This window comes from Zootermopsis nevadensis, unplaced genomic scaffold, assembly GCF_977971745.1.
Source record: "Zootermopsis nevadensis isolate Lab colony 2312 unplaced genomic scaffold, Znev_1.0 Znev_ptg000011l, whole genome shotgun sequence".
NCBI lineage: Eukaryota > Metazoa > Arthropoda > Insecta > Blattodea > Termopsidae > Zootermopsis > Zootermopsis nevadensis.
Window position 1 is genome coordinate 12,099,645 of NW_028259143.1, and position 27,400 is coordinate 12,127,044.

Below are 27,400 nucleotides of genomic sequence, written 5' to 3' on the forward strand. Positions count from 1 at the left end.
ATCATTAGGGGACTCAAGGTTGGAAAGGCCCTGGGCTCGAAAGGCATTCCGAACAGGGTCCTGTTAAAGCAGTCCTCTGCTGCCAGAACTTCCACCATCGCCGATACACACTCTTGTATCCATACAGAAGCTGTGAAAGACCCTCCAGACCCATTAGCCTTCTTAAACTGCTCTTAAGTTGCTGAATGGTGTCCTCCGTGAGGTAAACGGGTGCGGGCTGCTCTATGATGAACAGTTTTGACCTAGACAACAACGTTGCAGCTGGCCCGTCTTGTTTGAAAGAGTTTATAGAACATTTGACAAGAAGAGGCTAACCAGTGTGATTTTCCTGGATGTGTTCTGCTACAGCTATCGACACCGTGTGGCCAAAGGCCTTCTTAGAAGCTGACCATACTGAACTTCTTGTATTACAAAGTGAAAACGTGTCCACATACCCTGACTGCCAGTTTGTGGCATGAGGTATAGATTTTCCCAGGGTGGGCTCATCTCCTGTGTGCAGGCTGTTGTAGCTACATCCCATAGGATATCTTGTCCCTGCCGATTATCGAGAGGTATATCTTGGTAGCCATTGATCGCTGGCTACTAGTTTGGATGGTTGCTATCAATATCTTGAAGAGCACCTCTGTGCTCCTAGTTAAGGCGGTGAGACGCACCCAAAAACCAAGAGCAGAGCAGTTTCTCGGAGAGCCAACACATTGGGTCCAAACAGCTAGGTATCTTGGGGTGACCCTACACATTCTGTGTTACATAGTCCATGTACGTCAGCCAGGTGAGAAAAAAGCAGCACAGTGATTGAGCGTGCTTTCCCCTTCAGCAGTAGAAGCATACTGCCCTTCAGAAGTGGTGTGCAGCTTTATAAGCAACTAATTCATCTTATGATGGTTTATGCATTTCCAATCTGGAGGACCGCTGTTTACAGCCATGTCTTGAAGCTGCAAGTATTGCAATCCAAGTGTCTTTGCATTACATTAGTAACAGCCTAACTCACCAGGATTTGGTGACTCCAATCTTTACTGACCACATCAGAGCACTGACTGAGCTTTTGGGATAACCCCTTCATTCTGCAACTTGGAAAGCACAAATGTCGACCAAGGGCTGACGGAGGTCAATGACGGCCAACCGAGGTGCTAATGTTTAGCAGCCTAAGCTGAAAAAACGATTATTTCGGCGCAACGAGTGGTCTAACTAACGGCTACACTAACTGGGGTTTTCCGTGAATCTCCTTACTTATAAGGCAAGTTTCAGGGTATATTTCAAAAGGGGCATTGCCCGCTTTCCAATAAGGCATTCGGCTGAAGTAACCCCCTTCCCAAACTACATAGGCCATGAACCACAGTGATTCCAAGAGAGCCATCCAACCGAAGTTCTTTTCATAAGGGCCAAGTTGCCTGATGGTAAATCTCCAACCAGTAGTAACAGCCCCAAATTAGATAAGTCAGGGCCCTCCGTCAAGTTCAAGAACCACCTGTTTTTAGTTTAAAGGCCCTGTTTATTATTTCCAGCTATACGTTTCGTACACCGGAGTGGTTTAATCCAGCAAGCAGCAAAATCTTGAGCTTGCACAGGACTTCGCTCTTAGTCATTTTTTGGGTTGGTTGGGATGCTGTTCAATCGCCTGGCCTGTGGTAAGAAGCCGAACGCTACGACTGAATGATTATCTGTGATTATGATTGTGTGCTAATATTTGGTTTAATTTCGGCCCCTTTATGGATTTAAAGCAGACGTTTGTGCATACATCCGTGTCTGAGTTTTATTAACTATAAATCACGTTATTTCAGTTATTCCGTACGTTGTATTAGTTGAAGGAAAATGGTGAGTGTGCCATGTAATATCTAAATTAAAATTATTCTGTTCCGAAGTATTATGAAATTTAAGGAAACCATTCGGTCTCCAAGCACAAATTTGAATTGTTATGTTTTACATAGATTTAAATTTGGTTATAGCGACACCTTGTCCATAGCTTCTAATTTTGAGCGGTACTAATTAAATCTCCATAAAACACTTGCTTTTCTGCCTCTCTTACGAAGACATACATGAAATAACCAATCCGTTTATAATGACATCTGATAACCCACTTCTTTGTGGATAGGTACTGCACTTCTGGACAGCGAAAAATTTAACGGGACTTTCTCCCATCAGTAACTCATTCTAAATAGTACCGAGTGCCCCGGAGAGCTCAAATTTCTCAATACCACAAAAAAAAGTATGGAAATAGTGCACTAGCTGCAGTAACAATCAGGCTTCGAACAGACAGAATGGCTAAAGTTGCAAAGATAAGTGTTAAGTGTGGATGATAAAGTTAATGTGTTAAAACAAATTTAGAGTGCAAAGAAGAAATCTGATGTGTGCCACGAATTTGGCTTACATAATTCCGTAATTCATACCATATGGAAAGTAAGATATAGTTTATATTTAAAGTTAATGTGTTAAAACAAATTTAGAGTGCAAAGAAGAAATCTGGTGTGTGCCACGAATTTGTTTTACATAATTCCATAATTCATACCATATGGAAAGTAAGATACAGTTTATATTTAAGGTGAATTTTAGTGCTGTACAAAATGATCCTATATTTTTTTCTTTAAATCTGATTTCATCCCTTCATCGGTTAGTACGACGCTAGTTTGTAATGATGTAATTTATCTAGTCCCTTGGATGACATTATAAGCGAGTTGACTGTATTGGCATCTTTTAAATTTGTATACATATTGGAAAGATTGGTGGTTTCCTCACAAAGACATATATATTTACTGGAGGAAAATCTGTAATGACATCGGAAACCACTTTTCCAGATTAGCATTACTTTACTGCCTTTTGTGGCCCATATATTCTGTGTCTAACCTTCTTACTTGGTACTCTGTTTGATTGTGATGAGTGTGAGGTGTAGTTTTCTTGAGCACAATAAATTACATTGCCATAGAAAAAGTAAATCTTGATCAACACTAATAAGCTATTTTTTCCCAATTCTTTGCCAAAGACATTGATTTTGGAGGTTCTAGGAATTTCTCCACTACAAACCACAAAGTGAAGATCAGGGCAGAACACAGGAATGTGGTTGTTGTTTTACCAGACTATATAGCATTGAGTGATAAGATGATTGATGAGTAATGAACTGGAAATGATAGGGAACAAAGCGGTCATGGCATAGTCTGGGTTCTATCCTGACATTTGAAAGGACTGAGGAACACCACAACAACTCTCAGTAGAAATTGGTGGTCTCTGAGCCAAGATTTGGATTCAAAACCTGTTGAATATTATACTGGAGTGAAAATTACATGGCCTTGATATTCTGTCACTCAGAAGAAAAAACTAGGAAATGTCATAATTATCCATCACAAAAGTACCTGCCTACAGTCTTCTTAAAATGCAGAATATAATTGTGTGTTCCCAGTGCATTACACTCCTGGCAGTTTTTGATGACACAGTGCTGCTCCCCAAATAACTGTGGTTTGGGTGAGCAAAGCACAGGAGGAACCACACTTGTACTGACTGCTTTTATTTGATTTCTCACTTTTATAATCCTTTAAGAGAGGTGTAGCAAAGACATTATTTTACTGATAAAGCTGCTGAGTAGAAGTTTGTCCATTCCTTACTACAACACCATTTCATAATACGTAATTGACTGGACACATGAGTGTACATGATTATGAGGAAAAATCATCCTAGCTTTGTGTGTGAGAAAGTTCCATAAATTACAAATTCAAGTTACCTTGCGTGTTTGTCCAGTACTCATATTTACCATATACATGGTCTTTCGTGTTGCTTTCTGCAAAGAATTGCAGTGAGAAAATGATATTTATCATAGTTTTTGGTGCACCAAAATTATGTGTTTGTGATTTATTATTGTTTTGCAACTTTATGTGGGCAGATTGTTTCAATGGATTACAATGAGATCATCTATCAGTGTGGATGTCAGAAGTGTCAAGTCTTGCGTATTAATGTTGGTATTGTGGGCTATAACACCATGTGGACCTAACCCCAAATCTCACTTGACATCCTGCAGGTTTCACAGTTTGAGGATCTGTTAAACATTGGAGATAAAAAAAATCATGATTAAGTAATGGTACATGTTTTGTCTACAAGGATAATTTTGTAGTGTTTTATATAAATAAATTGCTAACCATTCTTCTCCATCTAGTGATCACATCAAGAATGTATGCACCTATACCACTTCCACTTACTTCTTCATGTTTTGATGTTTTATTAAGCACTGGGATATCTTTACTTTTCCTTTGATATGCATTAGTAACATTGGACATGCTGCAGGGTGTCCTGCTTTATGCAGAACCTGGCATGATAGCATGCTGCCTCTGCAGCAAGTTACCCACTGGAAAATAAGTTAGAATGCAGAACATAGCTGTTGCATGCTGGTAGGTGGTTTCCAAGTTACATGACAATGCTATATGCTCATAGTTCACATTCACACACATACACAAAAAAGCTTTTCTACAAGATATTACCATTAAATCAGATTATTTTCTATGCTGTTTATATAGTTATTAATTTATGTTCTTTTAATGAAATTATACTTTGATCAGTAATCATTTATTGGCACATACCATTTTATATCAGTGTCTGTTATACAATATGGCCTGGATTTTAGATGATCAAAGAAAATGTAGGTATTTATGTGCATTTGCAGTTGTAAGGTAGAATAAATCAAGTTAGGGAATGTATACATAATATAACAACTACATGTGTTTGCCAGAATTAGACCTCTGCAAATGGTGTGTCAGAGTTGTCTGGGGTATCAGTCAACATGGATTCCCCATCAAGTCACTTCCATGCCCAGAATTGCATCATGCATATAAGGCTTTATGTAAAGTTCCCGCTACTGTTATCCAGTTTTAACCAAAATGTTAATGTAGTGACAGTATTCAGCTGTTTTTGAGTTGTTTCATGTGGACTGAAGGATTGATAGACAGGAATTTTGAAGATAATGGTTGCATTCTGCAGCTCCTAGTTGTGAATGCAACTAAAAGGTGACCAAGGATAGCTTTGAACATGAGGCGCGTAGGTGATTAATATTAAGCTAGTGAAGTACAAGGAAGGGCTGAGTTTTAGATAAATTGACTGTCAATCACTGATGTTTCTGGAAACATTCAGAAGTGTGCTAAGGGAGGAATGTAGACTGAGGGTGTTTGAGAACAGGGTGCTGAGGAGAATATTTGGACCTATGAGGGATGTTGCATGATGACGAACTTCATAAGTTGTACTTCTCACCAAATATAGTTAGACTAATCAGGCCAAGGAGGATGACTACTAGGAAGACCTGGACATAGGTGGGAGGATAATATTAAAATGGATCTTAGATAAATTAGGTGGGGTGATATGGACTGGATTCATCAGGCTCAGGATAGGGACCAGTGGTGGGATCTTGTGAACATGGTAAATAACCTATTGGGCTCCATAAAATGTTAGGAATTTCTTGAGTGGTTGAGCTACTGCTGGCTTCTCAGGAAGGACTTGTCTCCATAGAGTAAGTAAATATTCATTATATAGACAGTGAACGTTGTAAAAAGAATGGCTGGCACTGATTCCTGGGAACTCCGTCTTTTCTGCATGTATAAGATATAATGTATGAATGAGACTGAACTGACTTAATTGATGATTTGAATAAAAGCAATAATGTACAATATATTGGCCATGTACTTTTGCCCTCAGAGAAGGCATGTATATGTTGTCATACAAAACTTCTCGCAGTATTCTTGTTTTGTTTGTGTTTCTTCCCAACACAAACACAATATGCATTAAATTAAACTAATTAAATTTGTTCTGCACCACATATTAATTTTTTCTAGTCCTGTAAAGAAATGTCCATAGACGATGAAAACTCCATTAATACAAGCAGTGCCATATGTTGGTAAATAATGTAACAGTGTCACTATATTGTAAGGTTGACTCAACATAATTAACTGCATGAGGCAGAGGCCTACAAGAGCCAACCACTGGACCTTTTCTGTCGTGAGTCATATGAATGTAGTTCATGTCTTTGTACGCTAATTAAGATTAATTTAAAGTTTAGTATTATTCTGCCATCATTTAGGTCTCCTACATCTTCCCATAGTTTTTCATACTAAAAAAGAATTTGTTTTTATGCTACATTCCTCTCCCATATGATCCTTTATATGTTTATGCCAATTATATTTGATGAGGACTACGATTATGAAGCTTCTAATTTTTTACTTTGTCCAGAAGTTTACTGAAACAGCTAAATGAAATTCATTATCTAAAACCTGTTGGTGAACCTAGATTTATCAGGCAGATCAAAAGTACTGAGAGAAGACAATACTGACATTTATAGTTTACAAACAGAAAAGTAGAAAAATTAATTTTGTGTGAAAATAATAATGCCCAAGCATGCAGGAAGACTTATTTGTGCAACTTGTGTTCATGATGTCAGAACAGGTTTATGTGGCTTAACCATGTTGGTGGAGGAGGAGCAGACATTGAACACTGATTCTGTCTCTTGCAGTTCTTTGCACAGATGTTGTGGCCAGTGTAGCATATAGCCCATGGTCTTTCCATGCATTTGCAATGTTTTGTTATAAACATTGCAGCTGATAAAGAATTATTAAATGATGAAGAAACAAATTATCCTTTATTAATTTAAGGACTGTTTGTACTCTTTGTGGTGATTTAAAAAAGTTATTAAAATTTAATTGTTGCCATTAACTTAGTAATACAATGTCTGTTGTGTGTACAAACAGCTAAATTGTATTCACTTCATCATGCAAGAATTAATTAATGTTAATAAAACTACTACTGACAGTGTAACTAGAATATATTTTGTTTTTTCCACTCCAAGAAAATTGGACTGCAGATCCGAGCCACTCTGGAGTGTATTGATAAAATATACACAAATCAGCCTGATTTCTGCTGGTATCTGAAAGTAAGTATTACTGATAATACATTACTCACACATTAACCCATTGGCCACAAATTTTTATTTGCTTACTTCATCATCAGAATGGCTGGTCTAGCCATGTTAGAGTGCTACACTTTGTCCACCATCAATATTGGTGTAAAAGTGGGTAGGCAGTAAATTGAATTTATGTATTAATGTACCATATGGTGTTCAAATTGCTGTAGTTAGCATCTTGGGGATAAAAGTAGAGACAGTATTGTAGTCTGTATTTGAACTAAATAATGTCTGTAGTAGTACTGTCGTATGCAGCATTAATCTTTACTGTAACTTCATATTTTGAGCAAAATACATGCTTTACCCAAATTACTAATGCATCCTTAAGGTTTTAAAGTTTTTTGCCTTCCATGCTTTATTCTCCCATTTCTTTACTCCATTGTATATACCTCCAACACAGTGCTAACTGATGGCTGTGTTCACCCCACATATTAGAGAAATGACAAGATTATGTTTGCTTGCACCAGGATATAATTCTTAGTGTGCACACATCTTTTTGTACATTCTGTGCACAATGTGTGTATCATATGGCTCATTAATACATAAAAATACTTTTACCTGACTACTCCATGCAAAATCCCAGAAGACAGTAGATAAAGTTATGTTCTAAGGCTCTCTTGGGCTTAGTGCAAGGGAGGCAGTAAGCGAAGAGGCACTGCCTGCATTTTTAAAGGGGTATAATATATGTTAGTTGTGCTACAGATGAAAAAATATTGGTTTAGACCAGATTTACACTATCTTTTTAAACCCGAGGCATACCTTAATTTATCAAAGACACTTGACAGCACACCACAAAGTGTTGCCTTATATGAAGGGGTTACCAAACTATATATGGTCATAAATATATGTCACCAATAAATACTTGCCCTGTGAAAATACAGGCACATGAAAACAAAACATTACATATGTTGGTCAGAACTATTGGTGATGAACCAGTGTCTTTGCATTCAGGTGTATGTATGTGGGGTACAAATTCTGACTAGGAAAGATATTTCCTTTTCTAACTATAAAATGTGAATATTCAGTTTCTTATAAAAATTTGCAGCACACCAGAAATCTTGTGGCAGCATACCAGTGTGCCACAGCACACTTGTTGTAGAACAGTGGTTTAGACCAGTGGGTTAAGCACTCTTCAAAAAGTGGCATTTTATTCCTAGTTAATATAGTAATAAGTGTAAAATTTTAGATTTTTGTCTGCATTTGTGAAAATTACTGATGTAAGAATGAGACTGGTAGAATGACAGAATAATACCTTAGAAGGAAGCAGTCATGGCCTATAAGTAAGTTCAACATCTGTCTCAAGAAACTGATGAGAATCACAGGATTTGCCAGTCTCCTGGCCATGATTTGAACCTAGAACATCCCAGTGTGTACTGACCACAACACCTCATTGTTTGGAAGTCTTTCTTGTCACACTTCTGTATAAGAACAATATGTTTCATTGTACTGTCACATTGTATTTAATATGATCATGTCCAGTTCTCCAAATCATGTACAAGATCATCATCATGGTTGTAACAGTGAATTATATTCAGTTTTTTTATGCATATTCCATCATGAAGTAAAATGTGTGAGAGGATTTTTTGAAATTGTGTGTAGTGAATGAAACACTAGAAATTTATTTGACCCTTTAGAGCCTGATGGTAACACTTTGTGCCATTCACTTTTGACAGTTAATTACTCTTCTTTTTTTAATTGTGGGTTTCAAGTGGTTGTCAGTGGAGACAGCATTCATCAGTTGATATTTGAAATGGTGAAATGTTTTCTTTGCGGTATGGACTGAATTCTGAAATATTATTTAGATTATTAGTTTATATTATTTACACAAATGTTGGTATTGATGTTAAATTTATGTTTTGAAACAGCAAAATTCTTTGCCTGAACCTTTTGATTTTCTTCCCACAGATGAAGTGTACAGCATGTGGTGAGTCAACTAATAAATGGCATGATGTAAGCTTGTCAGAGACAGTAATGGATCGAACAGGACATACCAACGTGCACTATTCTGCCAAATGCAAACTTTGTTTTAAAGAAAATAATCTAAGTAAGTTTCATTACTTATTAAGAAGTTGTTTCTTCAATTGAACCCTGATTTGTTGATATCACCTATAAACCCAGATGTTGGTGAATTTAACCTTTAAAGTACCAGACTTTTAAATATTTGTATCTCCTACTGGCCCAATTAAAACCCCACAGTTATGCCACATTGTGCACATGTTCATTAAAAACCCATTACAACAATGAAGTAAAATACCCATTATACAGAAGATTTTATGCTGTCTCTTGGAACTGTTCCTTAAGATGTTACTATGCAAATTATTTCTAATTGAAGGGAATATTAGTTGTGTTTAAATTTTCTGCTATTATTAGATTAATAATTTGAAAAATACTTATGCCAGACTTCTTTCCCATCCTGTCACATGTATCAACATAGCTCATGTTTATTGCAGTTTGCACTATATGGGGCTTCAAATATTCCCTTCAGCTACAGCTGTGCCTGCCTGTCTTTATCTTTCCAACGCTGCTGTGATATTGCTATGATCTCTACTTCTAATGTCCCATCTTTTTTCAGGTCCCTAGAACCAACATTTTGGGGCATTCCTTCTGTTATGCCAAACACAATAAGCTATTTTCCTGCAGTAGAGGTCATCGATGGTAGTACACTTTGAACTACCACAAGTTTATGTACATATACTTCTCAGCTTACACAAACAAACCTATTTCTGCTTTTCTCTGTGGATGGTGTGGAGGGGCAGTTGCACTAACATCATAATATTATGAACAAATAGGTTTTGATTAATTCCTTTAGACAAGATAGATGTCTAGTACTGTTTGTTGTGTACCACTAGCTCTTCTTATGCTGCCATATAAAGTAGACATATTGAAATATTTCATCTTTTTATCTGTGATACCCTGCCTATAAAGCTGCTAGTTGTTTGCAAGATGTAATATTGAAAGCAGTACAGATTTGATTCTTCCAGTAATAACGTGACCAGAAACTATGTGAGGAAGAGTTTGGAGTATTCAGTGGGATCCTTCATATCAGGTGCTGCATTATGAGGTCATGTAAATCCCTGTACCTGTTAATACTGCTGCTATCCATATATGATCATCTGGAACCTATTCTGATCATTTCTCTTTTCTGTCAGGAAAAATGTGTAATAAAGCTCCAGCTCACACAGGAAGAGTTTATGTTCCAGCAGTTGGCACCTCATCTGAAAGCTTCACTCCTGAATCTTGGTCTAGATACAGTCCTTATACCATATTTTCTTCACTCAAACAGAAACTTTTCAAGGCCTCTATTTATTTATTTATTGATTATAAATATTGTGTGAATGAGAAAACTTTTCCAAATACATAATGGACATCTGACCATAACTGTAGACCACATACCACTAATAAAAGTACAGTGAAATGAACCACTGAATCAAAGCAGGCACATATTAGTGTGCTAGTAAATAATGTGAACCCTTCCAGAATTTGTTGCTTCAGCAAAACCCAAAATAACTAAATGTTTCTCTGATGTTTATCTTAGGTTGTTACTTCCTTCTTAGGTGTTGTTTGCGTCCCTATGGAGTACTTGTTACAATCCCACAGTCTATATGCTCTAACAGTTTGAGAATAGCAGGACACAGTTTCATGAAGTTTTATATTCTTAGTTCAGTGTAAAACTCTTGAGCATGCTCAGTTTTGGTTTAAATTAATTGACAGTAACTTACTCCTTTTTACATTACTGTGCAATGGTTGGGATCAAACCTGCGACCTTTTGAATGCTAGGCTAGTATTATGCTAACCACTGGACCACTGGGTGCACCTTGTGTATAACTTGTTTAAGAAAGTGCAACAGTTGGGAACAAACTCAGGCCAGTATGCTAACCTGTACACCACAGCATTGTCCACTACTTTTTGGGTATCTTTACATTCTTATGGAGTACCTATTAATATTACTTCATCTGGCCACCCCTATGTATGTAACACCTTAAGAATAGCTGAACAAATTTTCATGAAATTTTATATAGGGAAGTTTAACAGGCTGTAGAGCAGTTTCATTGTTTGATCAGAATTTGCCAATGCAGTGGGCATTGTTCAAGATATACATGTGCTTCTGTGCTTTGGTTAATTTATGTCATCACAGAGACAGTAACCATAAATTTACTTGTGTGGATGGCCAGAGAATTTCATGGCTGGGGGTTATTACACTACTCTGGTTTTCAGAATGTCTTTTGTTTAAACTGACTTGCCACAGAAAAAATTGCCACCTTGATGGTCTAATGGTTAGCATACTAGCCTAGTAGTCAAAAGGTACTGGGTTTGATCCTAACTGTTGCCATTAATATAACAAGTGATCTAAGTGTTGTCCAAGACCAGTGATGTGTATATGAACAGGGTATATTGTGCCTGGTCGAGAATTTTTTGGCATTGTGAATAGCCATTTTTAATAACTTTAGGCACTTTTAGAGTTCCTATCAAACTTTCTTAGTCCATTAGTTTTCCACCTTTAATGAACACTTGTGCATAAGAGCATTTTCTTGATGTAATGTTATTTACTATTTGATCTTTATAATGATGACACATTGTGTTTTCCTTGAGGTAGAAACTGTATTATCTGGTTTCCATGGTATCAAACCAAACAGCTGATGTCTGTAATGGATGTGTTTTATTTTGGTAGTAGGAATTAAATTTTATGGTTGCCATGATATCAGTTCTACTTCTGTTTGATTGAAGGCCCTTGTTCATTCTCTCTGCCTGTTTGTAAGAGAGCATCAGCAGCTTCTATGAAATTAAAATTTGAAGAAAACAAAGCAGATGCACCAGAATTGTAAAGCAATTGTAAATTTGCATTCCTTGCAGCAGTTGAACGCAAGACCTTTAGATCCCAACTACTATTGGCGAATTACTGGTGATTTATAAAGATAAGAGGTCAAATTGTGGTTGAGTCTTTGACTGGATGGGAAATCCTCAGCCAGCTGCACAGCCGCAGAGGGAATCCTTTGCATTGACATCATCACCCAACCAGACAGGCATCCCTCCACTAAAGATTATTGACCCCAGACAACTGTGATATTACATGTACTATTTACAAAAGTCAGAAGTCAAATTCTGTTAAACATGCCAGAATTGTTATACTGTGCAACATTTTTTCTAACTTGTTGAACTTTCAGAATCAGATGGTGGCAAGTATGAAGTGACTCTTCTGGGATGTTGCACCATGTAGTCTGGTAGAAGTTTACCAGCATTTCAGAGGTGCGTACTGCCACCAGACTACACAGCACTGCAACCCAGAAGGCAATCATTTTAATTTTCTAACTTGTTATGCGTTGTTTGCATAGTGAGAATGCATTATGGGCTGTTCTTGTCTGTCCATCCATCCATCTGTCCGGTCGATTCAACTCAAGAGTCAGTGGACAGATTTGGGTGAAATTTGATGTGGCAGTTGTGCTATTCTGCACACCCTAAAATTGTACTTTTGAATACCCTATGATAACAAAATGACCAATTAGGAAATTCATGAAGTAGACATTAAGATGCTGTGATCTGGTGGTCAAAGTGGAAGCTATTCAAGGTGGATTTAATACCCAAATGCACATTTTAAAAAAAATGCACGAGGATGTCATGTGTATTCTGGTGCAGTATACACTTTCTGAGCTTGTTAATGCTACAGAGATGATTGCTTAATTCAAGTCGTAATGGTGCATGTCTTCTTTTTACAGGCATCTTGGAGGATTCATTACAAGCATATACCAAAGCAGAGAATGAGAATTTTAAGACCATAGTGGTGTTTGACTGCCGTGGCGTAGAGTTGGTAGACTTCGATTTCAGGGTGCGTATTGTTAAGTTGTATGTGTGAACAAGAGAAATGAAGGAAACATGTACTTGTACTTGAGTACATTGACATACTTTGCATAAAAAGAAACCAGCACTTTCATAAACTTTGCAGTTGTCAGATCATATATATAAGTTATCCTGATGGATGTTTCATTCAGTTGTGCTTTCTCTTCCTATTGTAAGTAGTTACTTGGAGCTACCAGTTTATGAAGTACACCTGTGCATCATGTGTATATATTTGTAGAGCAAACACAGATGATCTGAGCAGTTTTAAAATTAGACAAAAATTAAATTTAAACCATTGGAAGGAGAACTTCAAAAACTATTTTGTCATGCTGGAGAAGTGACACAACCATGAGGATCACAACTGTTGACATGACTGTAAAATGGTTACTCAATCCAAGAAAACATTTTGTGTGCTTAAGTTATATTCCACAAAATCTGGACTGCTGCTCAGTGGGGCTTTTAGATGAAGTTCCATAAAAATGCTCTGTATATGAATGCAGTTTGCTTCCTTCTTTTCAGTCTCTTTAGCAATTGACCAGACATGGGTACCATTAGTTACCACTAATGTATTTATGGTTTCAGGGTGGCTGGAGTGCAGTTTCTGAAGATAGTGGTCATGTTTACAGTGAAGTAGACCTTAGTGAAAAAGAGTGGGTGGAGTGGGATGAGAAAATAAAACAGTCAGTTGGTATATACAATGTTGAGCATCAGTTTGTTCGCACAAAGTGAAATGAACTTTGAACACTGCAGTTGTTAACCTCACAGTTCATGTTGTTTGATGTCTTTTATAGACTGTGACGATGGCTTTTGTAATAATGATTAGTTACAGGAATAATTAATTCATTGGCCTGTGATGGTGTTTTTTTTATTACTGGAAAGAGTAATGCATATTTAAACAGAAGATGTCATATTAAAAGATGATGCACAAATGATGAACTCATTTCTGATTTTCACGGCGGTGATTCTGTTCTTGAGGGTTTGGTGCCGTCTAGACTAATGCACACAACATCAAAACCCAGAAGTCCAGCGTCCTCATCAAGACTCCAGAGGCAGGGGAAGAAGCATCGCCTAGGACGTCTTGTACCTCGATGGATCTCTGTGAACACAAGCCCACAACACAGCAATGTGTATTAAGGTGTCTAGATCCCGTTGATATCTTGCAACATATTCTCCAAAGACCTACGTCAACATCACTTACCACAAACCTCAATCATCCAAGTGCTCACTCTCGAATATGTTACCTCCCAAAAACTCTGACATAATTTCTTGTTTCTTCCACCTGAGCTATACTCTTAGCTCAATATAATTTCATGATTTTATGTAATTTGTAATAAAATAAAGAAGACGTTGCTTACACAGGAGATTTTCCTCCATTTAGACTCCGTTTATAACTCATTGGTCTATTATTCCACTGTTTTGTGATCTATTAGTCATGTATATTGAAACTGTTGAGCCGTGTATGGCTTAAGACTAGATTGTACCGCCAGAACATGTGATTTGGAGACATACTTTGATCTCCAGGATCTAACCACATGAAAGCCATATTTGAAGACTGACATAATACACACACATTCATTTAGTTTATAAAAAATACGGGGGGGGGGGTAACTTCAGCTGAAGGAACATCCGTCCCCCTCTGTTGCCCTTGGGTGACCTGGCCTTTGTGTCACATACCTCAAGAATGATGGCAAGGATTAGGATGATCAGGAAGGCATGGTGAAGGAATCCTTGCAACTTCCCGAGCAATTTCCATAGTTCAGCTGAAGGCCTCCATGATTGGGGACGGCAGGCCATGCCCCTTTTGAATTATATCCTGACATTTGCCTTACAACCGAGAAAAAGCACGGAAAACCACAGTCAGGGTAGCTGAGTAGTCAGACCACTCGTGCCGACTTAACCGTCTTACCAGAGACATCCTCGGCTGGTCTGCTGAACATCAGTCCCCCTCCGTTGCCCTTGGGTGACCTGGCCGTCGTGTCACATATCTCCAAGACGACGAAAAGGATTAGGATGATCAGGAAGATGGTGTGAAGTGTCCCTTCCACCTTGGAGACGAAGTTTCCAAATTCCTAAATTTGGCACCATTCAGCAATCACTCCTATAAAGGCAGTAACCGTCTCCCAATTTGACTATTGTAATGTGACAGTAAATATTTTAATCCCTGTGATCAAGATCTGCAATTACGTACCTTGATTGATGATTTATGCATCACTTAAGGACACTATAGCACCCTGCACGGGATATTTACCTTGGAATAATATTTGGCTGATAATAATAAGTTCTTAAATTATCGAGTTCATAGGAAACGCTTTCTCAGCTTACAGCCTGGAAGAAACGTGGAAATTTCACTTTTCTAGACGACTTGCTACCGCCAAATACACATTCTAACCTGCTGCAACTACAGTGAAACCTCTATCCATCGTTCCCGGAACTATCGTTTTCCCGGATGCATCGTCCGTTTTGTTCGGTCCCGAATACATCCCATATAAAATAATGTTACATTTTCCCGCTTCTATCGTTCCTCGAACTATCGTTTTATCGCATCGATCGTTCAAAAATCTTAGTCCCGTCCCACAATTTTCCCGCAATGATCGTTTCTGAGAATTTAAAATGCTGGGTTTTGAGATAAATTAATGCCGGAAGATGCATAATGTTTTTGGAATACGCAGTAGCGGTAACCTGTTATGTCGCCCAACCAGCACATTCTTTTGGAATGAGGGTCAGCGGTGCAGGGGTGATAGTTGGAGTGAATGGCGGTGCTCATTGTCAGAAATTTTACGATTTTAATTAGGGTGCACTCATATTTCGTTCCAGCGATGCCAGATGGAATGTGCAGTGTGAATTTCTTCACAAATGCTTTTATTACATGTACAAAGGAAAGGCTGGCGGCACTTTTCATTCTTCTGGTTAATCTCGTTTCCAGCGGTTCAGGGTCTTCTACAGCTACGTTTCGTTGAGTTCGGCAGTAATAGTATTTCCATTCTTCCTGTTATTGTCCGCAAAGGGGGTGGGAGTGGTGAGGAAAAGGAAGACGACGAATGCGAGCCCGAAGCTTTGCCGAGTTTTGCCGAAGCACACGCTGCATTGGCGAAAGTGAAGTCGTTCTTTTATGCGCTTAATATTAGTGAACGTGACGAAGAAAACGTTTTGAACGTGGAAAGTGCTCTGTTTGGTCTAAAACGTAAAGTTTCAACAAACCAGTTGTCCATTAAAGACTTTTTTGGTAAAAAGAAGTAACTTTGAAAGAGAAACATTGTTTTTTTTAAATTTTTAATGCTTTCCCGCATCTATCGTTTTCCCGCATTCATCGTTTTTATTTCCCACCCCCGCCGAAAACGATGCATCGAGGTTTCACTGTAGTACTTGTCCGCATTTCCACTACGTGGCGCTTGGGTAGTAAAGAGTACAGAGTAGAGTTTATTTACATTCCATAGATCCTGCTTAGGACTCAACCAAAGGATGTAGAACTTGTCATTTCAGACAATATACATACACTAAATGTATTAGCGACTAGCTGTGGGTCGGACGACTGGGGTTAGATCCCCGACAGGGACACTTTTTTTTTTAATCCAGCCTCTGCATCTAGACCAGCTCTGGGGGCCACCCAGGCTCATGTTCAGTGCACAAAAGGGAATAAATGGGGCTACTGTGACTGTCTGTCCATCTGCATATTCCAACTGAAGAACTCCTTCACAGATTTGAATGAAATTTGGTATGGAAAGTATGCCATTGTAGTGTACCCCAAATTTACCCCTTTTCAATCTACTACAGTTGGTAATAATAACATGGCATATATGTGAGATGGGAGTTAGTCTAGAAACTTCTGCCAAAGTAATTTTTGTAGAAGCCACGCAGTGACAGCTCTGGGCCGCACGAGATGATCCAAAACCTTCCAGTGCATGGAGCGCGTCGCATCCTGGACAGGGCTGGCTATGGCCAGAGCATTGCACTGCAGACAGTGCACAAGAGCAACGATACCAACCGGATATAACTGGCACCTGGAATTTTAATCTGTCGGTTTTAAATTTACATTTTTGTGTGCAGTGTGATGAACACAGTCTTTGGCGTAGGGACCTTGTTATCAGAGCAACCACTTCAAACATTCAACCCATTTAATCCAAACTTTTCTTGACATGTAAGTTACAAGATAATCTCCATAATTCAGTACAAGCTGCACCTTTCCAATCTTATTCCTATCTGTGTCTCTTACCAGAGTACATAAAATTAATGAATAACTGAGCAGTAATATCTGTTCTTATGTGTGTGTCATCTTGAAACTACAGCTGAATAATTTCTGATTAAATTTAGCCTTAGGAGTCTACCCCAAAAGTTGTGGGAAAAATTCACAAATCCATCAAACAGAAGTGCAAGCTGTGAAGATCCTTAAATTATATTTCCTTAATTTTTTATTACTTCACCTTACTCAGCTGTGAATGAGTCTGCTTAATCTTTTTGTTCCAGTGACTTGTAAACTGTCTTTTTGGTACTGCAGCTAATAAATTTGTATGTCGCTTTTAACGAGTTCTGGTTGTAATGATGCAGTCACATAACTGATTTTTATTGTCAGCTCTGTTTTGTATTGAAGAGTCTAATTAAGACCAACAAATCTATCTTAACTACCATCAGTAAATACCAGGTCCCCCAGACAGTGGCTTCAATGTGAAAAGAAACATAAATTAATATTTAGTCATACAGAATGGTAAATTTTGTAGCTAACGATGAGGCAAAGGCTTTCTACTATATGTGGCCAGTCATAAAGACAAAATATAATTAGAAATGTCATTCAGTATCAATCAGATGTGCTGGCAGGATTAATTAAAGAGTACTGAAACATCTAATCTAGAAGTGGTCACTGGGTGTGTTAAAAGGACGACTCACATGAAATGGGGAAGAAAGTACTGGGTGATTTGGATGTCAGGTGACTCAGTTTTGCTGTATCCTGCTATCTTATTTCTTTCAGGAAAATGGTGAAAGTAGTAAAATGTACGGCGGGAAGAAGACAAATGGTACCGCAGGAGGCTCGCGAGGTACACATGATGAATCACGATACGCACAAGGAAGCAGGAAGACTGCTGATTCAGATGCTTCAGCCACAAGAGCAACCACAACAGCTGAACCTTCCGTGAATGAGAATGAGAAACAGCTGAAGGAGTTGCGAGCACAGTTTCTTGCCAAAAAGAGGAAATTTCATGCAATGAAATTACAATTTCTTAAAAAACAAGTGAGAATCTCTCCAAGTCAGTGTTTATTCCACATATTAAGCATTCTTTGTAAAAGGGCGTGAATGGCAGCACTACATGTTTCATTCCTGGAAGTATAAAAATTATGTTTATGTAAGACGCCGACCTATAGAAAATCGCGTAGTAAAAATAACCCCGGTACCTCCGTAGAGATTAAATTAGTCCTTTGAAAGTTTAAAGCGCCAGGAATGAAATGGCATAAGAGCAAACTCGCATGTGCAAAAGTTTGAATTTCACAAACAGCTTTTACCGATTCATCGATCTCATTGGAGCAAATTCGCGTTAATGAAACAAACGTAATTGCAGAGATGATTGGATTTATAATTTTTATTCAAAATCAGCGATGTAAGAATTACGATTTAGTATAAGAATCAGTACGAGATACATTGTAAAACGTTATAAATAATAGTAAAATATATTTTTTCACTTTTTGACTTGCTAGTTTTCAAAATCGGTGTTGTTCTGAATCGGCACAAATCGAGGCCTACCTCTATTTTCTACAGTGCAACATTAAACAATCTTCAGTTACTTAAAATGAAAATCTTCATAATGTGGGAAACTTAATTACTTTCTTCCCCTGCGGCATGCCAAATATTCTGGATAATTCTGTTCCTAATTTTAAAAACATAATAAATTAATAATTTTCCTACGATTGTATCTTCAAGATGAATAATTTTTTGTGCACCAGTTTTCTAAATCAGGCTGTTGTACATGAATTTTCAATAGCCCTGTGCCTAATTTCCAAAACTGAGAAGTCGATAATGTTTCTGATATTATCTCTCGAAGAGGAACATTTTTGTACTTATCCTGTTATATATCATGCAAAATGTCTGGCACATCTGATCCGTCTTCATTCAACCCTTTACAGCCTAGAGGAAATTCAATATGCCACATCCTTTGGTATTCAGTGACTCTGCATTTTTCCCACCGAATATATTTGTGTACTTTTTATGATTCTCAGAACAAACAGCAAGCATTTCCATAACAGCATCAACAGACTGATCCTCGCAATGGTGGAGTGCTGTGTTCTCTTTGAGGTAGGAGCTGATATCTGAATATTGTTACAACCAGCTGGGGTCAAAGGGTTAATTAGACACAGATAATAAAATATGAAAATTTTATTAATGAGATAAAAGATAAATACCCCATAAAGGGAAATCCAACAATAGTCACACTACAACGTGTCTGCGATAAACAATTTATGCGTATGATTTCAAAATTTTTCCTGTTAATTCCTCTCCAAAAGACATCAGTTATTCTTCTTCTTCTTCAGAGTTATGTTGACAGGTGACTTTCCTCATAACCTGGTTGCGTGAGGAAGCCGTTTGTCCAAAAGAAGTGAGGAGAGTACATCTCTTTCCGAAGTCCCAGATGTCTGGTGGGCTTGAAATGCTGTTCTCAGAATTGCTGCTCCTTTTCACTCTAACTGGACTGGTACCAACGGCAGAACCCTGGAATCTTTGTTACCAAGCATAAACATTGATTATAGTACAATCATATGCCAATCATCATTCTATACCTATAAATATTTTTAATTTTATTCTAAAGGATTTTGACGACGGTAGTTTACATCAAAAATTATTCTTTTTCAGGACGTTTTCCATCGTCTGTTCTTTAAATTAACGACGTTTCGGAGGCTGGTTCTGTGACACAGACTATCTCTATCTAAGGGAACCAACAGAGTAGGTACCTCTCACCTGAAGACGGAGACAGAACCAGCCACCGAAACATCGTGTTTTAAAGAACAGACGATGGAACAAATAATTTTATTTGTAATTTTGTTTCCCTACTCCTTGTTTATGAAGATCATTTTCTTAACGTTCTTCCATCTCCTCATGAACCTCAAACAGACACTCTCCTACTTTCTTCACCGTATCTTCATTCCTATTTCTTCTTTTTAATTTCAACGTTCCTACATGATCAATAAAGACTGCGTGTTCAGGCACCGAAAACTGCTTTTTAAGCACTTAACATAAGCGCACATGTACTTGAAAATATGCATTCATTTGTTAAAAATATAACAGCGATATCAAGCGACAGGTACACTGGAAAAACATGACGAACCAAATAAACACTAGCAATTTATGCAATTCTATTTTGCCAATGATGTAACTAAACATTATTTACTGATTCTTTACTGAAAACTATAAATTATATTGCAAGATAATTTTGAAAGACAAACTGCATAGAATGTTAAGTCAGGTCTAACAACCTATTTAATTTACTATCCCGTGGAAACCCACAGGAAACTTTCGATAAAGAAGCAAAATTAATGGTTACTTACCACTCTCCATTGCTGGGTTATTTTCATCAGGAAACATATTAGGCCCATGAAATGCACTGTTTCACTGATCTGCGTACCTTGGGACCGCTGCAGAATCATTCATCTCTTCGGATTCTTCAATATCTAAGTTCCTCGATAGATATGAATCTGTAAAATTTTATGAACGCTTGAAATTGTTTGTAGAATATCTCCTGATAAAAGTACATGACATTTATTCTTTAACTATGATAATCAGATCAAGAAGGATGAGATTGGTGGGGCACGTAGCATGGCAGAGATAAAAAGCGCATACAGGATTTAGTTCAGAAGCACTGATTGGACAAGACTGAAGACATGAAGAGGAGGATAATATTAAAATGAATTATGAAACACTGAAAGGAAGGGGAACCTGGATTGATACGGCTCACAACCGACACCACTTGTGGTCTCTCGTGATTCTTACGGCAACAATAGCCACTGAAATCCTTGACAAAATGATGGATAATTTTCAAAATCTGACATGGCTCATTCCCGATAGCCAAAGCCGTTGAAAACAACACACTAAAATTTCATCTTCTTTGGAAGCAAAACTTATTCTCTAACTCGGATGTAAGAACAAATTTTGGGAGCAATTGGTAAAGAGCGCTGAGCAGAATATCTACAGTTCTAAAGAGATATGCAGTCAAATGGTAAATGAGAGGATTTCATATTGAGGAAGTTTATAGTATGCGCTCTTCAACTTAGTAAATACACGCAATAAAAGCATACGTACTTTCTTTGCGCAGTTTCTTGATCTCACTCCCCATCCATGAACACATTGCTTGTAACGCCTTAATCAAATCTGTCTGGATATAAATCGTGCCCTCATGCTTCTTCACAACCGATTTCTGAAATCTCACTTCGTTCTGTAGATCCATTTCTGAAACATTTTAAGACAAAGTAAAACAGTCTGCTAAATTCCTTGCATGACAGAATTTCAAGAAACCACGCGCTACAGCACAGTCTACATAGCTAAAATTTAAACAAAGGATTTAAATAAAGTGAGCATCTTTGAACACCGTTTGTCTACATTACTGGATCCCAAAAACTGTCGAAATCATTAGATGGCAAAAGACCAGGGCTTTTTCCAATTATGGTGGCCTGATGTCATACAATATATACGCCCTTTCATCACCGACACAATCAGTAGGGATGTGGTGGATGGAGCATGTAACAGGCTTCAGAAATGATAAATTCATAAAGAATTAACTTTGTAAGGAAAATGTCACTTTGACAGCCCGGGGATAAGAACCCGAGTAATATTAAAAGGGATAATAAACACAGAGCGTCTTCAGAATATGAAAGTAAAACATCTTCTTCTTCTTCTCTGAAAGCAGAACTTTATGTGTAACTAAATAAAGGGAGGCGAATAAATTTTGAACAAAATTCCAAGCAAAATATCTGCGCTTCTGAATAGACATGCAGTTACATGGTAATTGACAAAATTTCATACTAAGAAGTGTCTGCACTATTCAACTTAAAACATAAATAGAATAAAAGCATGCATACCCTCTGTCTGCGGTTTGCTGTTCTCTTTCGCCGGCTCATTCTCCTGCATCTGGAAATGAAGTGCATCTCCATTCTTCTTCGCAATAAATTTATGGTGTCTCAGTTCATTCCGCAGCTCTGTCACTGTAACATTTTGTGACTACATTAGTACATCTTCTTAGTCTTTTGTAGCTGGAGTTAAGATTATAACTACGGCTTCCAGGAATAAGTCTTGCCAAATATCGAGAATGATCCTGCGTTACAGATGACAATGGAACTACTTCTTTCAGGGTGGCAATGGCAACTTAAATATCTGCCAAAATCTTGGATAAGTTTTAAAATTTGACAAGATTCGTCCCCGAGAGCCATAGTTGTTCAAAATATGACAATAAAATCTGTTCTACTGTAGAGCAAAACTTCATCTTGAACCCACTAGTTAGGAAATTTTTTTTTAAGATAACTGGAACAAACTGCCAAGCAGAATATCTGCACTTCTGAAGAGACAAGTAGTTAATATGGTAATTGACAACATTTCATACCGCGGAAGTATATAATCTGTACTCTTCAACTTTGGACATAAACAGAATAAAACCATACATACTCTCTGTCTGCAGTTTGCTGTTCTCTCTCGCCTGCTCTGACAACATTTCTCGTAATTTCTCATTCTCCTGTGTCTGAAATCGAAGTGTGTCTCCATTCTTCTTCGCACTAAATTTATGGCATCTCACTTTATTCCGCAGCTCTGTATCTGTAACATTTTATGACCACGTCAAATTGTGAAATTCCTCCTGTGAGGGTATTTCAGGAAATAAGAAATCAAGCATTACAGTTAAAAGCAAAATTTATACACAGCTATTTGAGTCCACTAGTGAATCATACGAATTTCTGAACCATTGTGTGGCAAACAAGCAGTGGCTTCTCCAATTACAGCACGTGACATCATACTAAAAACATGTCTCCGAGACAGATAAAAACAACTTGGATGATGTGTGTGTCGAGAAGGCAGCATGCATGAGCCAGGTGAGAAATTCATTACGAAAATTATATTGGAATAATGTATGGGAAATATCACTTTCATGGGCTTGTAATGACACTGTTCGCCGCCAGGGGCAATATGAGAGAAAATGGCTGCCATCGAAGACAGGGGAGCCTTTTGTGTGCTAGATTTCCACGTTCACCGGTCTGTTATTAGTGTGCAACGGCGTTTCTGAACCAAGTTTACGGCAGATCGACCCAGTGGGCATACAATTCCAAGATGTAAGAGAAAGTCAACCGGCCGCTCGTCAGTAAGCGAGGAAACAGTGGAGCGGGTCCGTGCAAGTTTCACACGCAGCCCGCGTAAATCCACCGTCAGAGGCAGCACAGAGCTTGGTATCCTGCAGAAGACTGTGTGGAAGATTCTGCGCAAACTTGGAGAGTTTCTCTTTCCATTGGTATTTTTTTATACCAACTTTGTGCATCTGAATTTCATTAAACGTGAGTAGCATGTCTCTCAAATCGGGAACATCATTTAGACTAGCCCTGTACTTGGACCAAACATAGAATCGATGATAGATGAAGGGAGAAGCACATAATGTAGAACACCGTACTATACAGTCTTCTCCAACAGGAATCAAATCAAGGGCGATGAAGCAGGTGAGGCAAGTAATACGCATTGGGAAATAAGAACATAAATAACTCTACGGCACACACAACTTTCAACGTGTGACAAGGTTCACCCCGGAAAGCTGAAGTCAACCTATGTTCTTCTTTGGAGGCAAAGAGCTTTGTCTCTAAGCGAGACAGAACAAATTCTCAACGTAACTGGAAGAGAGTACTGGGGAGAATATCAGGGCTCCTAAAGAGACACGCGCAAACACAGAAATTGATATACAATTAAATCATACATACTGTCTGCATTCAGAGTCCAGATCTCTTTTCCCTGCCTAACGATCTCCTCTTCTGACCTCCTTTTGTCCTCAATATGAGTTTGGAGAGCTTCTTCCAATTCCCTCACAATAGAGCCACTCTCGTCATTGACTGGGCACACGTGAGCCGGTTTTGACTGGAAACAGAGAAAAAATGGGTCATTCTACAGACTAAGAATTCTCTGTAACATAATGAAGTTAATATTTAATCTGGAAAATCTGTTTCAACTTTGAACCATTACAGCAAACAAGAATTAAATTCAACACAGGAAACCAGGCCCAGGCGTCTAACCGGTAAGCTGACCATAATAAGGCGAGCTCGTGACATCATCCACCAGTCACACGGGGCTGGAGCCAGTACCCTGAGGACAACGAACCGTTGGTCTTTTCATGTTTTAACCACTTGGCGCGGCTGATAACCCGAGAGGATTTTCAAGAATTAAAACACTGAAGGCCAGTCTGCCTCATGTCACTTGCTGCCACATTGATGGAGACAAGCAACCATCTATGAAATGTCTGCGAATTTCTACCAGACTGCGCAGGGCAACAACACGGAAGACAGCCATATTCCTCCGCAGATGGTTAGACAGCAATCATTCAGGTGAAAGAAACTGTGATATTACGGCTCTACGACATTGCCATTTTGAAGGCATCTGAACCTTGCTACAATGTCACATACACATTTGGCATGCAGAGACTTAAGAAGCAAATTTTACTAACATTTATCTTACAAGTGCATGTAGGAAAATACGGTTGCTCAGAAAGAAACATCACTAATGCCTAATGGCCCTATGATTTATTTACGTCAATGTTTAAATGTCACATCACATATTTGCTTTGTCTTTATACTTACTTGTTTGCAAAAATCTTTATAAACAAATGTGTTCTATTTGGTTATGTTTCCTTACATGTTTGCATACTGATTAATTCATTGTCAGGATCAATGTTAAGATATCAGGTAAAAGAAACAGTTGAAATTCTGAACCCACGCGGATGGTTAACAGAAGGAACTTCTGAATTGATACAATTTAAATGTGGTAAAATGGAGGAGTAAAATATACTCTATCTAGAACCATTAAAGAAAAGATAAATTGTATTTTGTTTTGTTCTATTTACACAGCAGTGTATCTGAATTTTTCTTAAACGAAGCTGCTTGTAATTTCCTTGTTTTCTTTACAAAGCAACAAGTGAGATTTGAGGTTCTCATGGAGGTGAGTATGAATATGGCCGTCTTCAGGTATGTTGCACAATTCAGTCTCATTTCCCTGATGATACAGAGAGCTAGCACCTCTGAAACATCGGCAAGCTTCTACTAAACAATGTATTCCAACAACGCACAAGACAATCACAAATAAAAAAAACCTTTCTTAAAAACAATTTTGAATAGTACAAAAGATAATCCAATTACCGGAGGTCAGATTTCAAGTCAAACTATTTCTTCACTTGCATCAGCTTCCCAAAATTAAGCCAAAATAATCTAAATACAAATTGCTTTAATTTGACAGTTCATCTTCTCTGCTCACAACTGAACGATAATGGATTCACATACACCACTCATCACAAGGCATCACATTACAGATATAGGACAAACTTCACTTCCCTACTGACGCCATATTGGGAACTTCTGTGTAAATTCAGAATAGTTTAGTCACAGATGAAAACAAGCATTGAGTTAAACGTTTTATATTACTCACAAAACATACATGCCCGTGATTCTTTTAGATTTCGAAATTAAAGTTGTGAAGGATAACGCTTTATTTTACGAATGACTTGTCTTTAAAATTGGCAGCCAGGAAACATTTTAAAGTATGTCGTAGGCTACACATTTCATTTGTTGATTAGTACTTAATATAAAGTAAAGGCCATGCAAGTACGAAAGAAAACTTTTAAAAATCGCGTCCACATATTTCAGTGAGAACTATGTAAAGTACGAAAATTGCATTGCAATAACCTCTAACTTCATTTGTGAGGAAGGTAAGTGGGATAAACGTGTATAATTATATCATATTGAAGAGAAACGTGTGTACATCGCCTGTGGACAACAGTGTTTACGATTAATATACTGCTAAATTAATTTTGAATGCAATGATACAAAACATAAAACAACTGCGTACTCTGTTACACAGCCTTTACTTTCCGGTATCGTGTCGAAGTAGGCCAATACCAAATACGTTACCCCAATTAAGTTCGAGTTCCATACTTACTTTGTTCTGCGACTTTGATTTGTGACTTCCTTTGAAGTATTTTATTAAATTCTTCATCTTGCAGGGTTCGCTTACACTGATTAACTTTTGTGTAAGACTAACCAACCAAACCAAGATCCGTTATCAACTATTTGATTTCTTCTGGGGTCTGCTACCTCAAATCCGATCCGATTGTAAACTTGGTTTTATTGTAAGAGACCACAGTGTCCTCCAGCAATAATGAATTTAATCAAACTAAAACGTCTTTTACAGCACAAAATAATCTCGTCTACAACACACTTCTCCTACAAGCGATTCACACTTCAGCTCACTTCGCACACTCCCTTTCCAACCACTCTTCAATCGGCTTTTAAACGAATGCAACACTGTAAACACAACAATGTAAACACAACAATGCTAAACGCAACAATGTCTATAAACTAACAACAATGTCAATAAAAAGACAACAATGCCAGACGCAACAATGTCTAATGTAAATATGGATCGACACCATTGGTCAGCTTTTATATGAAAACCTGCGCGCACCTGTTACGTAAGAAACTGATTGTTACGTCATCGCTTTACTCGGCATCGTTGTGTTAGATTGTAGCGGAAAGAGCCGAGCTGCGAATCGCTTGTACAGTGTGTTCAAAAAGTCACGCAACCATATGGGGAAACGCATGTAATTGTTTTTTTTTGTCCAGGTGGTGAAGAACACTGAGTAGCCATGGGGTACACGTTGCAGCAGCGTATATTTATTGTCACGCAGTTATACCAGGACGCCTACGCAACTCATCCGCACAGTATTCAGGAATTGAAAGCGAACATTCAGAATTCTGTCGATGCAATCCCATGGCAAACATAGCAAAGGGTCTTCAAGAACATGATTAACCGTGTCCACGTGTGTGAAATACAGGACGGCGGCCACTTCCAGCACTTACTGTGAAATAAATAGTTTCCCCATAAGGTTGCGTGACTTTTTGAAGTGCGTCGTAGACTTGATAAATTTGTGCTGGTATTAATTTGTGCTGACTCTGTAATTGGCTCCTGAAGCTGTTGAGTTAGCACGTTAAAATAAAGAATTGAATTATTATAACCATAATTGCTATTTATGCTTTTGAAGTTATTATTATTATTATTATTATTATTATTACTGATTAAATTAAGAGAAGATTAATTCCAGAAAATATTTGCGGCCATTTATTTCACAATCTATTAGTTTGGTGTGCCTAAAGACAAAAATATGGTCTAATTCTATTTGTTGTTTTGTATGGACACGAAAATTTTTATCTAACTCTGAAGAAAGAACTTAATTTGAGGGTGCTGAGGATATTATTTGGACGTAAAGAGGAAGTAAGAGGCGAGCTTTTGGAACGCATTAATGGTCATACGGATTTTGTAACAGCAGGAATCAACGGATTCCAATTTCTACAGTATGATGTGATCAACTACGTAGATTGTGAAAAACATTCACCTTCGAAGACCGACGTACAAGTTAGTGAGGATAACTAGCCCGACACGGAATTCGT

General features: G+C 37.9%; 2 protein-coding genes and 2 long non-coding RNA genes across 7 annotated transcripts; 3 read left to right on the plus strand and 1 right to left on the minus strand.

Annotated features, from left to right (window-relative positions):
* The first annotated feature begins 1,482 nt into the window (after positions 1–1,482).
* On the plus strand, positions 1,483–14,107 carry LOC110834515 (CXXC motif containing zinc binding protein). Of its 3 annotated transcripts, XM_087347313.1 has the most exons (6): positions 1,632–1,812; positions 2,090–2,394; positions 6,806–6,889; positions 8,825–8,963; positions 12,631–12,740; positions 13,334–14,107. In XM_087347313.1, exons 4-6 carry the CDS (start codon positions 8,825–8,827, stop codon positions 13,478–13,480), a joined length of 396 nt encoding a protein of 131 aa, XP_087203439.1. In that variant the 5' UTR covers positions 1,632–1,812; positions 2,090–2,394; positions 6,806–6,889; the 3' UTR covers positions 13,481–14,107. The 3 variants fall into 3 exon arrangements, with proteins under 3 accessions (XP_021929448.1, XP_087203439.1, XP_021929447.1); XM_022073756.2 differs by lacking the exons at positions 1,632–1,812; positions 2,090–2,394 and adding an exon at positions 1,483–1,625; XM_022073755.2 differs by lacking the exon at positions 2,090–2,394.
* On the plus strand, positions 13,747–19,114 carry LOC147874068 (uncharacterized). The gene is made up of 3 exons (XR_015534766.1): positions 13,747–13,886; positions 17,712–17,972; positions 18,953–19,114. It is a non-coding gene; the product is annotated as an uncharacterized LOC147874068 (long non-coding RNA).
* LOC147874069 (uncharacterized) lies at positions 19,095–26,256 on the minus strand. The gene is made up of 7 exons (XM_087347312.1): positions 25,893–26,256; positions 23,672–23,825; positions 22,383–22,529; positions 21,803–21,925; positions 21,027–21,173; positions 20,276–20,422; positions 19,095–19,449 (listed from the first exon to the last, which is right to left on the minus strand). Exons 1-6 carry the CDS (start codon positions 25,947–25,949, stop codon positions 20,337–20,339), a joined length of 714 nt encoding a protein of 237 aa, XP_087203438.1. The 5' UTR covers positions 25,950–26,256; the 3' UTR covers positions 19,095–19,449; positions 20,276–20,336.
* LOC147874070 (uncharacterized) lies at positions 23,226–26,973 on the plus strand. 2 transcript variants are annotated; one of them, XR_015534768.1, is made up of 3 exons: positions 23,226–23,257; positions 23,933–24,289; positions 26,576–26,973. It is a non-coding gene; the product is annotated as an uncharacterized LOC147874070 (long non-coding RNA). The 2 variants fall into 2 exon arrangements; XR_015534767.1 differs by lacking the exon at positions 23,226–23,257 and having other exon boundaries at positions 23,820–24,289.
* Positions 26,974–27,400: the final 427 nt, after the last annotated feature.